Below are 13,401 nucleotides of genomic sequence, written 5' to 3'. Positions count from 1 at the left end.
CTGCTTCTGACAAGACGGTAGACCGAACTGATGTGGGCCTTGTTCCCAACACAAACACAGAGAAAAGACAGATGAAATAGACGACAAGAATAATTTAAATACAAAACTGAGCATGAGAGAATAACGGGAAAATTCCCAGGTACCTGAACTACAGAGCGAATGAAGTCAAAGGCAGAATCTTCATCATGGCAACTGAGGCTGGGATCATCAAACTCTGATATAGTTACAGGAGCTGGGATTTTAATGCCCACGGGAGGTGGAAGGCCAGGCCGGGGACCTGGAACTGGGAGCCTCACGGAACGCCAGGGGTCCAGGAAGGGCCACTGGCCATCAAACAGGGCCCAGGGAGACCCTTCTCACAGACCAGAGGAGGTCTGTGTGTGGTGTGGAGCGGAGGTTTCTCTGCAGAAAGGAGACCCCAAGCCCGCACTGCATGTGGGTAAGGAGGCTGAATATACACCACCCAGGTTCTGGGAATCTTGAGCCAAGAGGTTCACACCAAACTGGCTGAGCCTCTGGAACTTGGGGTCCCGGAAGAACTAATGCCAAGGCGATGAAAACACACATCCGCAACCCATCGGCTCCCACGGTGAAAACGATCCCTACTTCAGATGGTCTCCTGATAAAGAGTGAACCACCACCGCGAGCCACCATGAAGGCGAGGCTTCAGACACAACATGTGGGAGAATCGGTACCCTTAAGACTAGAAATAATCGAACACTTGAAAGAGGCTATATGGATAAACAGAATAAATGAAGACACGAAAGGAACAGAAACCATAATAAAAACTAGGATGCTAAAAAACAAAAAATAAAAAATAACAGGCTGATTTTAAAAAGCTCTGAAGAGAACTCCTAAAAATTAAAAATAAAAACGAAACCCTCAAATTTGGAAGGTGTAGTAAACAGCTGATTATGAATAGCTACAAGGAGATTTGTAAACTCGAAAACAGATGTTTTTGAGGAAGTGCCAGAATACAGCACTGGCAGAAAAGGAGATGGGAAAAGGAGAGGAAAGACAGAATAACATGGCAGGTTTCTAACAGGAGTTCTAGAAGGAGAGATCGGAGAGAATCAAAGAGATAGCAGAGAAGAGTTTCTGGAATGGGAAGAACGACACTGAATCCCCAGCAACGTGATAAAGACGGATCTACTCAGACTGAATGCAGTAAAACTGCGGAACCCCAAAGACAAAAATAAAGTCTCAAAAGCCACCAGAACAAAAGGCCACGTGAAGCTCTCTCAGCTGCAGAGGAGACAGGCACCCGTGTGGTGCTCCAAAGTCCCACAGCACTCGGCTCCCCCGCCTCCGCCCCACGAAGAGGCATCCGCATCACCCTGGTGGGGCTGCCATGTGGTCTGGGGTTGACACAAACCCCTCGAGGCTGTGGAGTAGGTCCAAGTCACCGTTGTCACCGTTTGTGCCTGCTACCTAGCACAGCACGTGGTGTGGAGCAGGGGCCAAGGGAATACATAATAGATCTCATGAAGCACTTATTTGCTTTTTTGGGTCTGTTCCGCTCTGTGAAGAGATCTCCAAACCCCAGTGTGAGAAACACAACTCTCGATCAGTCCCGGATTCACTGGATTGCATGTTAAAGGCGGTGAAGCTTTCTGCAACAGGAAAAAAGAAGGTGGTCCCCAGGTCCACGGTGCTGACTGGTAGTACCTGTTGGGGTCGGGTTGCGGAGAGACCTCACATCTCTTAGGTGCAGCTTTGAACAGCTTTTGGGAGGCTGACGACATGATCTGAGTGAAAAGCTTTACTCCTCTAACCCCAGGCACAATAGGACAGCTTCTTTCCTCTAATGACCTCAAAGCTTTAAGAATGTTTATGTGAACCGTGCCCTCCAGCTCAAGAAGAGGCAGGGTCCAAGTCCGGCCACATATGGACAAGTCCCAGGGCCTGTCCTTGGAACTCAGTGGCAAGTATGAGTCCCTTTATGCAGATGGAGAACGGGATGACATCAAGCCCCAAATCAGGACTACCAGGATGTTCCAGGGAAGGAAGCATCCAGGGAAAGCGTCCAGGGTAAGGGTAAGAGTGTCCAGGGGAAATAAAAGCAGAGTGCCTATTTTCAGGGACGCTCCATTAAAAAAAATTTTTTTTTGTTTATGTATTTATTTTGAGAGAGAGAACATGAGTGCACGTGAGCGGGGGAGGGGCAGAGAGAGGGAGAGAGAGGGAGAGAGAATCCCAAGTAGGCTCTGCACTGTCAGTGTGGAGCCCAACGTGGGGCTCCATCTCACGACCTGAACCGTGAGATCATGACCTGAGCCAGAATCAAGAGTCAGACGCTTAACCAACTGAGCCGCCCTAGTGCCCCAGGGCCGCTCCATTTGAAAGGCAAGACCACTGGGGAGAACCATCCAACAGCCTCCATACTCACTCACAACACCTTCTTTACTGACAGATTGAATGTGGCAGAGATAAATACTAAAATGACTACGAATTATACTGTGGGACATACCCAGATAAAAGTAGTCATTTCAATAATTAATTGTACCAAACAAATAGTCAGATACCAAGCTAATTCTTTCACATACAGAACCTCATCTCTCTGCTGCTCTTGAATTCATGTTATTGGCTGAGACAACATGGGCCCCTTAGGGCCTGGGGCAAAATATCCTCATTTCCTGAACACCACTGTTATACAAATACTGGGATTGAGGCACTCCAGGGGAAATGACCCTAAAAGTGAACAGAGAAATACAGGGCAGCGCCTAGGGGAGAGGAGAAAGTCACAGTCAAGTTCACGGGATTCTCCATGCTTCACTTCACAATTCACACATGGGGAGAGGAGTCTGCCTTTAGACAGAGTGCATCGCACAGAGCTGAGGGCCGTCAAAGACGTGTGCGCCAGCCCCTTCCCTTCTCAGTACTCTGTTAGCTGCAGCGACAGCTCGGGGACGCAGCCCTGCCAGCACTGGGAAAATAGAACAGAATGGAAGTCATGAGATACATTGTGTTTGGGAAGGAGAGGCAATCAACACTTCTGTGGGCACTTTATACGATAGGCTGTGATGATGTCTTTACCATGTCAGTCCAATCCCCATGACGATCATTCCCCCAGTTACGGCAGAAGGTATCATTAGTCCCATTGTTCTTAACAGATGAAGAAACCGGAGGCTCAGACCTTAAGAAATTTGTCCACAAATTGAGAATGAACCTTCAGACTGCCTCCAAGATGAGCCAGAGAGAACCACAGAGAGGAGTCGCTGAGGCATTTGATGGCCATAGTTTCCCGGATCGTGGCTCCTATCTGCTTTCCTACACAAATGCTTTCGGTTACACATCTCTGGGGGCCAAAGCTTACCAATATTTACACCCCCTAAATTCTCCTCTTACGTTGCTTACTCTGAAAACATGCTAGGCGTTGGGGATTAGGCCAAGGAACAGAACTAGGCTATCTTTTCCTCTCGGCTCCAAAGACTACCTAAGCTGTGGCTGCCGTTGCACCTCTGAACTGCTAAGACATGAACCTAAAGGAAGGAAGGCCGGTGTCATCCTCCCACTGGACAAAAATGCTGCCAACCTTCTTCCCAAAGAGGAGGGAGTCAGGTCAGAATTGGAGTCTGTAAACCTTCCGGGCTGAAAGATGGGTTTCTGCCGCCACGGTCTGTGTGCACGGACGAGGCTGCCGTTCGCTGCCACCGGGCAAAGCACCGGCCCGGGGAGCGCAGGCTGGCACGGACGGCAGCTCATGGCTGATGTTTCTCTTACTCCCTGGAGACGCTCGCACTTGCCACCAAGGAACTCATTCAGTTGTCCCCACCAGTCCCTGGACCTGAGAAGCCCAGCCCTGCTGCTCTGATGAATTAAGCATTATGAGAAGCTGTGACGGTATCTCTGACAAAATGGCCTAGAAACTCTGGAACTCCAGAAACAGCGCCATCCAAGAGGACAGACGGTGGGGTCAGAGGGCGCTTGGCCAGTCTTTCCTAAAAGACTAATTTGGTAGGAATGGAGGGTATGCAACACTTACTGTGGCATCCTCTAAAGATAAATTACAAACAAGAATAACGCCTTGAGGGTAATACGAATGGAGATTTGGTCATGAAGGCACCCGGTTGACCCATCTTCCACCCATAACAGAGCAAGAGTTCTTCAGGAAGACCCAAGTTTCTCTTCTGGAACGTATAGTTCCACTGGCATGTGCCCATTCGATTCCTTCCACTGGGTAAAATTAAACGCCCGGATAGTTAAACAATTAGTCCTCGAGTCCAGGTTGAAACCGTTCTTGTCATTGACTGGGGTTCCCAAAAGCAGCAACTTGGGACAACAACTGTTGTTCGTCTGTTCTCTTCCTAGAGTAAATGTGATCGTGCGGACTCTTCCTCACACAGCTGTGGCGAGTGCCCTTGGGCAAGTTACATTCCCTAGACTTTAGCTTCGGCAAATATGACAATGATAACAATGAACGAACAACTCTTCGGGTTGCTATGAGGATTAAGTGGGATAATGTCATATCCCCAGTAGTGTGCCTGACACACAGCAGGTAGGTGCTCACTAGTAGCTGCCGCCGTTGTCCATCATCATCACTGTCATTGTCATCATCGGGCACTCGCCACCACTTTCACGGCCTCACAGGCAAAACTACGTGGTTCGAGAGGCAGTCTGTGGGGAAGTGGAGAGGTGCTATACAAGTATGCCAGGCGCCACCTTGCTAATCATAAGATCACCGACTGAGATCTCCGTAAGTACCCAGAAACCCCCCAATTACAAAGCTCGCAAGTCAGGCTAACACAGCAAAACCTGTCCACATACGTGTAGTCAGACGGAACGACAGCAAGAGCCGAAGTCACACCGTGAATCAAGTTAGCAAGGACATCGTTGGAGACGGAGTGGGGGTGGGTCCAGAGGAAAGCTGGAGCCTGGGAAGGAAGGTCTGCTTCTGCATATATGTCTAATACATCCCATACGAGTACTTCCAGTCCCGTCTTTAGGAGCCAGATAGATTTTACAGGAGAAATACTTTTGTGCCAGCTATTTGCTAACAGAGTCCCCCAAAGTGTGGTTCTCTTCCCGACCATCCCTTTGTCTGAGAGGTCCAGCGTAAGGCAGCCCCTAGGCGCTGCCTCTCCAGGACATGGTGAGGTGACCCTCCTTCCCACCGGGTGGCTTACTTGTTGCTGTCACGGTACTCGTAGATGTGACATCCTTGAGGCAATCCAGTCTCGTGATCCAGAGTGAAAGCAAGTTTTAGCTGGAGAGAGAGAGAAGAGAAAAATAATTAAGTCTAGGCTGCATGTTTTATTCATTCGGACGGCTGAAATGAAAAAAAAAAAAAGCAAAATCACATTCCCTCCAGCTGACATGTTGTGGAGAACCCGGGCCTGCCACCTCTGGGAAGAGCCATGCCTTACGGGCCACTGTCATCAGTGAGGACTGCTACTGGACTCTGCTTATTCATTTAGCAGGTAACCGATTATTTACTAAGCACTTACTTTGTGCCAGACACTGAGCTAGCTGATGGGGAAAGAACAGTGAAGAGAGGCAGAGAGGGGCCTCCTTCATGGTAGAGGCAGCAGATAATCAATTCATACGAATGAGTGAATGAATGAATATCAAGCTTCCAATTAATATAGGTTCTCTGAAGCAGGAAAAAGACTCCCGCATTTCGACAGAAGTAAATAACCTGAACTAGACTGGGAAGGAGGGAAGGAGGAGGGGGCTAACTAAATTATGGGGGTGGCGGATGGGGAGAAAAGGAGATTCTCGCTGGCAGAGAGCACAGCATGTACAGAGGCCCTGATGCAGGAGTCCGGGCACTGAAGGGTAGCTGGTAAGCCAGAACCCAGTAGGTACAGGGGACATGGTGGTCAGTGATGCTGCAGAGGGAGGCCAGGGCAGAACTTGCAGAACCTCGCTGGCCCCCTTAGAATTACCCGAATAGCAAAAGAAAAGCCTTTGGTGAGGAATGGGTAGATGACATGATCAAAATTAGGTTTTATTATTATTTTTTTAATTTTTTTTAACGTTTATTTATTTTTGAGACAGAGAGAGACAGAGCATGAACAGGGGAGGTGCACAGAGAGAGGGAGACACAGAATCTGAAACAGGCTCCAGGCTCTGAGCGGTCAGCACAGAGCCCGACGCGGGGCTCGAACTCACGGACTGTGAGATCATGACCTGAGCCGAAGTCGGACGCTTAACCGACGGAGCCACCCAGGCGCCCCATAGGTTTTAAAGATCTCTCTGGCTACTGTGTAGACAGCAGGCTGTAGGGTAGAGCAGGAGGCCACCCAGCAGCGTGGGTGAGCAGTGATGGGGGCTGGGGCTAAAGGGTTGGGGAGGGGGCCCAAGAGGCAGAGAGAAATGGACAATTTAAGAATCTACCTCAGGGGCGCCTGGGTGGCTCAGTCGGTTAAGCGGCCGACTTTGGCTCAGGTCGCGATCTCACGGTCCGTGAGTTCAAGCCCCGCATCGGGCTCTGTGCTGATGGCTCAGAGCCTGGAGCCTGCTTCCGATTCTGTGTCTCCCTCTCTCTCTGACCCTCCCCCGTTCATGCTCTGTCTCTCTCTGTCTCAAAAATAAATAAACGTTAAAAAAAAAAAAAAAAAAGAATAAATAAACATTAAAGAAAAATTAAAAAAAAAAAAAAAAAAGAATCTACCTCAGAAGTAAATGTTGAGGGCTACTTGGGTGGCTCAGTTGGTTAAGCATCCAACTCTTGATCTCAGCTCAGGTCATGATCTCACAGTTTGTGAGATCGAGCCCCGCGTTGGGCTCTGTGCTGACAGCACGGAGCCTGCCTGGGATTCTCTCTCTCCCTCTCTCTCTGCCCCTCCTAGCTCTCTCTCTGTCTCAAAAATAAATAAACTTCAAAAAAAGAAGTAAATTCTGAGAAGTAGAGGTGACAGGACATGCAGGGTTCCATGTTGGGGAGTGAGGAGGATGGAAAAGAAGAAATCAAGGACAGTTCAAGTTTTTGACTTGAACAATCACTCAGGCGACTGTTCCATTGCTGAATCTGGGGGTGGCTAGAAAGCCACAAGTTTGATTTTGGACATATTAACTTTGAGGCACTCAGTAGCTTTCTCTGATTAGGGACGACTGGGAACGAGAATCTGGTAATGAGGTCTTGGTTTCTTTCTGGATTCTGGAGGGGAGTGCTCAGGTGAGTGCAGAGCTCCATCTGGGTTGCTGGGAAGCAAGAACTCAGGGAGGTTGTGCGTGTCCTGCTAGAGTGGAGTTGGATATGGCAGCTTTAACATTTCTAGACCTAGAGCCAATTACTAGATTTACAAATTCACTGGGTTTTTAAAGTGCCAGGGAAATTTTAACTAAAATTAACTGCACATTAGGAGGGTACATTATTATAACTTTTTTTTTTTTTTTTTTTTTTTTAACTGCAAGGCTGTTAACACAGATCTGCATCATTAGATGCTGGACGATTTTTCTCTTCCTTAGAGGGAAACAAGCTTGGAGGAATGGCTCGTCCTCTTACTGACCCAGATGAAAATACAAAAACAGAAACAAGCCCTTCTTCACCAACATGAAGCCAGGAACTTCAAGTCAAAGGCATGTTTTCCCTACAGAGCACTGCTTGGATCTTCCCAGCCCTCTTTCAGTAAAACAGAAGTTAAAAAAAAAAAAATCTATTAACTATACCATTTTCTCTTTACTTCCCTCTTTGTAGCTGAGGCCAGGCCTATATTCATTTGGTCCATTGCAAAGACTGCACCACTTAGAAATTTTCAAATCCTTTGACTCAGTGATTGATGAATGTATGGTTTAGAAAAATTACCATAAATATAAGAGGAAAAGTTTTTTTTGTAAAACCGTTCACTTCAGTATCATTTATTGGAAAGCATCTAAAAGATAAGCAAAAGCAAAGTGGTTAGGTAAACTCTACTATATAGTCACATGCAGAAGAGCAGCCATGAAGAATTTTTATTAATCTAGGAAAATATCTGGAAAAAATCAGGATGTGTACTTGATTATGTATCAAGAAAACTATGTAAAAACAGAACAAAGACCACATAGAAGAAAGACTGGAAGGAACAATGGCAACAGTGCTCCTTTCCTTTCCTTGCCTTTTCCAAATTCTTTACGATAAATGTGATGAGATATAAGCTGTAGTCTTTAGTCATAAAGGAGTTATGGGAAATTTCATTCTGGGGGATTCTTGAGGTGAATAAACTGTGAATACAAATTTAACAGGTGAGTAAGTGGAGGTGGTGATGAGGCAGGGGAGAGAGGTATGGGACAGAAGAGTGCTCGTACTTATTGAATGTAGAACTCGTATTTATTGAATACCTACCAAGGAAAGGCTCTCCTTTACCCTGACCACAACCATCTGAATTAGGTATTACAATTTCCTTTTTACAGGGGAGGAACTTGAGGCTAAGAAAGGTTAAGTAATTTGTCCAAACCACAATTAGAATTTCAGCTAAAACCCACGCTCTTTCCACCTCACCGGAATTACAGGACTTGGTAATGGTCTGGATGTAAAGCCTGCCAGAGAGGGAGGCATCAAAGATGATGTTTAAGGTGCTCTGCCTTGGGCAGCAGGGCAGACGGTGCTGTTACGCACTGTGACAAGGAGGAATGGCAGGTTTGGGAAAAGAGCTTGAGTTTAGTTTGGGAGTGCTGATTTTAAGGTGTCTGAGAGGCATCTTAGTGGAGATGAACAGTAGGCAGCTTGTATAAACAATTCCGAACTTTATAGGCAAGACTTATCTGGAGGTACAAATTTGGAAGCCTCTAAATAATAAGTAAGATGGTGACTAAAGCCATCGGTGTGGATGAGAATGTCCTAAGAGAGTATGAAGAGTCAAAATGAGGTCTTTGACAGAACAGCTGTATTTCAGAGCTGGGCAATGGAGACTAAGAAGGAGTGGTCATGGAATTTTGAGTTATGATGTTACAGGAGCCAAGAGGAGAACATGCCTTAAGGAGGGAGCAGTCAGCAGCATTAAATCCTTTTAAGAGGGCGAGTAAGGGAGGAACAAACATCCAAAACAAAGAATCCATTGGATTTAGCAACAAGGACTCTCAGGAGAGTGGTGGGAGCAGAGATCAGCGTGTGACGGGGTGAAAAATGAGAAGATAAAGAAGTGGGGATCAGGAGTGCATGTAACTCTTTTAGCAAATTAGACGGTGGGGGCAAAGAGTCAAGGTGAATGGATTGGAACAGGACAGGACAATAGGACGGGGGCTTAACGGAGAGTGTATTGTTAGATAACAGGCTTGCTTGAATGCAGATATAAAAGACGCACTACAGAAGGAGGGCTCAAAGACAAAGGAGAGATGGAGGTAGTTAAAACATCAAGGTGTCCAAGATGACAGGAGGGACTGGAAACCAACATACAAGTGGAAGGGCCTTTCTCCACTGCAGCAGTAGGGAAGGCTGGGCAGGGATGCGGATATATCTGTGGATTTGGCGGGGGTGGGGAGCAGGATGGGGGATGGTGGTGGTTTGGAATGTTCCAGTTTGATTTTGTTCTTTTCTGAGAATTAGGAGGTCAAATTATCCTCAAGGAATGGAGGGTTTGGTGAGGGAAGGAAAGGAGGTTGGAGGAAAGTGATGAAGGCTTGAAAGCGTTTCTTTGGAGAACAGGAAAAACCGTTGACCAGGGAAGAGCACGAGGATTGCCAGGGAGCATTAACGGTCCAGCTGAGGCCACAGGAACTGAAGTTACTGTAGCAACCATCTGCCCAGATGTTGATTTTTTTTTCTAGCAACTTAGACATTGGCATGAAGAAAGTTAGGCTGGTCCAAAGCTGAGCATTTGCCAGGAAGGTTTGAGGGAAGAATAATGGAGCGAGGGAGTAGAGATACGATATTGGCAACAGATGCGCCAGAGACTCTAAGGGGGAACAGGCAAGAAATAAAAACGAAAGGGGCTGATGGGAAGGCAACAGAAAGATCCTGGTGACAGATGTCTTGTACGGAGCTAGTATTTATCGAGCGTGCTCTCTGTCCTTAATCCTCTATTTAAACAGCCCCGTGAGGTTGGTTCCTATCCATATGTTACAGAGGAGTTTTCAGTATTTAGCCCAAATTAGCAAGTAAGTTGCAGAACTAAAGTGTGATCCACATTGCTAACCACTGGACAACACTGGCCTCCTGAGTGTCCATGAGGTCAAGGAGAGGAATTGTAAGTGTGTCCATGAGGGAGTGGGGAGCACTGGAGGCTGCAGTCAGAGAGGAAGCCGCGTCTGACCTTGGAGACAGGCAGTCAACCTCAACATGAGTAGAAATGAAGGAATGGTGAGTTGGAAGTTGGGATGAAAAGGTCCTCCATGAGAGGTGTGAAATTCGCCCAGGACAATAATATATTTCCCAAACGGATCCACAAAGTGTGTCACTGTGGGTGTATAGGTGTTTTGTAGGTACCTACACAAACGAATGGGTCCAACCGGCCCATGAGGCAGACCTAGGCACGGTATCCAGCAGTCATTTCCTCCTTCCCAGTGATGCCCTAGATTTGTTCAGCTAGTTACCCTCCCACTCAGTCCAGGGAATTCAGGGAGAAGCAGATCCAGTTTCCAGGGCTGGGCCTGACAGTTCGAAGGTAATCATATACACCTTTCAGTAAGGGTCAGGAACCCAAGCCAATCAGTGCCTGGCATTTCCTGGAATTGGAATTCCCTAGGGATTGGTTCAGGAATGGACATGTGACCTAACCGAAGCCAATGAGATATGAGGGGATGTTTGTGCTTCTGGGCATGAGTGGCCAGAGTTGTTGCAACTAGCTTGTCACCAGCCTAAGAGTAAAGCCAACTCACAGACGAAGCTGCCCTTAAAGACCCGCGGAAGAGCAGAGTCACAGCCTTGACTGAGCCGTGCCTGGTCTCTGTTGGGCTTCCAGACCTCTACTGTTCACTAAAAAAATTTGTTTTAATGTTTATTCATTTTTTGAGGGGGGGGAGGGGCAGGGAGAGAGGGAGGCACAGAATCTGAAGCAGGCTCCAGGCTCCGAGCTGTCAGCACAGAGCCCGACGTGAGGCTCGAACTCACAAACCGCGAGATCATGACCTGAGCCGAAGTCGGACGCTCAACAGCCTGAGCCACCCAGGCGCCACTTCTACTGTCAGACACATAATACGTCTACCCACTTCTTGGTTCCACTCTCCACAATGCAGCTGAGTTATCTTTCTAAAACACAAGTCTGATGACACTTCCCTCTTTAAATACCTTTGATGGCTTCCTTCTGTCTATATGCCACAGGTATAAAAATGAATTAAACAGCCTGGGATCTCTGGGGGTTGGCTGCTCACGTGAACAAAAATGGACTATAAAGAGGGATGGTGAGGGGGGCATGGGCTGAAGAGAAGGTACCAACCAGGGAGGACCTCAGGGTAGGTGACGGGAGTCTTAAGGGAGAAACACGAGTCTGCCTGAACAGGGAAGGATGCCCCTAGCCCGTCTGCTCCTGCTGCAAAATTCCATGTACTTCTCCCACAGTGTAGAGCTCACTGCGTGAGTTTGGGTCATGCCATCTACTTTGACACCTCTGGCCCTTCCTTAAGCTGTGACTGCTTCTAGGAGCACCCTTTCTGTCTATGCCAGCAAGACCCTACACATCCTTTGAGCTTCTCTTTGTGAAAGTCAATCTTTCATTCTTCCCTCCTCTGGTAACTGGAGGCAGGGCCTCTCTGCCCCGTGAGTCCGAGGGCTCAGGGTGGAGAGCTTCACCAGGCACCCTGGCACCCAGTGTCCCCATCACTGGCCACCACAGGTGCTCAACGCATGTCACTGAGCTGACCTGCTGAGACTCAGAGCATTTTGTCTACCTATCAACAACCGTCCAGTCACCCAACTTACAGCCGGAATCTCCGTCACCCTGAGTTTGTTTTGCGTCCTCTTACTTCGGTGAAGAAATTCTGCCTCACATCTGCCCCCCTCAGTAACTGTCCCCCGATGAGAAGCAATGGCTCAAATCCCCTTGGGACCCAGGCGCTCCATTTCGCCAGCGCCTTTGAAGATGCACGCAGTCCCTCACTCAAGAATATGTACTGTGTCCCACGAGCCCAGCACAGCAAGGCAACAGGCAGGCCTACGGGCTGTGTCGAGACTGCAGGGACCCACCCGTGGAGCCGCTTGGTTTGGAATGCCCATCGCTACGACACTTCACCGGGTCCAGCTTTCCCTTTTCCAGAGGCAGCTGCCACTAGTCAACCTTTGCCCCGGGGAGGACGGTTTCCAATTGCGCCACATTCCTGGTGCTGGGTGAGAAGAGGAGGAAGCCCAAGAGGCAGTAACAAGGTCACTCGGTCAGCCTTCACCAGCAGAGGAAAAAGGCCTTTCAGTGGGTCTAGTTCGAGGCAAGGCTTTCCTCTGGACAAAGGCCAGGCCAATTTCCCGTGGGCAGGAAATGGAAGAGCCTTTTACTTTCAGGGGGCTCAGGCTACATCAAAGAGGAGGGCAGGGGCCGGGCAGCTAGAGCAGGAGACTCCTGCTAGGACCCCTTTGGACCCAGCCCTCCTGCTCCAGGCAGGGCCCCAGGAAACTGGCAGTGTGGGTGATGAGGGAAGGGGCTAGGACTGTCGGGAGAGAACAGTCCTTCCTCATTCGCCACGGGAATGTGGGTTATAGGCCCGTTGGGGCTGCTGGGCCCGCAAGAGGCTCTCCTTCAGTCCCTCTGGGCTCTGGTGGTGGGGGACGGCGAGGGGGGCAGCAGGGTCATTCTTCCTGCAGGTAGCGCGGGAGAGTAAGAGTGACCGGTTTAGGACTACATAAGCCTCCCCAGGGAGGAAGGAATGCCCCAGGCCAAGCAGCAGAGGGGTCCATGCAGCCATTTGTAACCGTTTGAGGAAATGTGACCTTATTTTGTATGCCAGCCCAGTGGAGCCAATGGGCCAGATGACATTCGTAAGAATAACTGAAAAGGAATAATGGAACAGGACAAGAAAGGGTGGCTAGAGGTGGTGATCCAGATGTTCCCCTGGGCTAGTGAGCAAATCAAGCTTCAGTCTGCTCAGGTGCACAGTTCCATAAGTCATGTTCCCGGAGAACACTGTGCCCAGGCCACTTGGCATTAAACTCCATCAACTAAGGAAGATACCAGCTCAGAGCTTCTGGTACTTTTGAAAATGCCTGGCCTGACCTTGGGAAGGCCAAAAGCACATTAAGAGGTTTAGGAGTTGCCTATTTTGTCCCCAAAAGCTTCCAAACGACCTCCGATGAGCAACCGGATGTCTCTGACCACGGCCCAGACACCACTTGCAGGCTGCTTTGTGACTGAGCAGAGGACCTGGGAGCCAGGCTCCGGGTTCCTCTCACAGGGGTGTAGTGAGGGAGGTAGCTGGTAAAAGCAGAGTGCTGGTTCCGGAGCCAGAATCACTCTAGTTCAAACCAACATGGGTTCTCCAGGAGGCCTGTGAGCCTCCTTCAATCTGCTAGCTATTAGGACCAAGGTTCAAACGCAGGTCGAGGACCAGCCTGGGGAA

At 48.7% G+C, this 13,401-nt stretch overlaps 1 protein-coding gene across 7 annotated transcripts in view; it reads right to left on the bottom strand.

Moving 5' to 3' along the window:
* The window catches only part of DIS3L2 (DIS3 like 3'-5' exoribonuclease 2), a 346,637-nt gene that overhangs the window by 37,592 nt on the left and 295,644 nt on the right, over positions 1-13,401 (bottom strand). For all 7 annotated transcript variants that reach the window (XM_042995635.1, XM_042995640.1, XM_042995639.1 and 4 more), the window contains one exon: positions 5,127-5,206. In XM_042995635.1, the coding sequence (XP_042851569.1) occupies positions 5,127-5,206 (80 nt within the window). The remainder of the gene's footprint in view (positions 1-5,126; positions 5,207-13,401) is intronic.

The sequence above is a fragment of the Panthera tigris genome, chromosome C1, assembly GCF_018350195.1.
Source record: "Panthera tigris isolate Pti1 chromosome C1, P.tigris_Pti1_mat1.1, whole genome shotgun sequence".
NCBI classification, from domain to species: Eukaryota; Metazoa; Chordata; class Mammalia; order Carnivora; family Felidae; genus Panthera; species Panthera tigris.
This window is presented reverse-complemented; position numbering and strand designations above follow the sequence as displayed.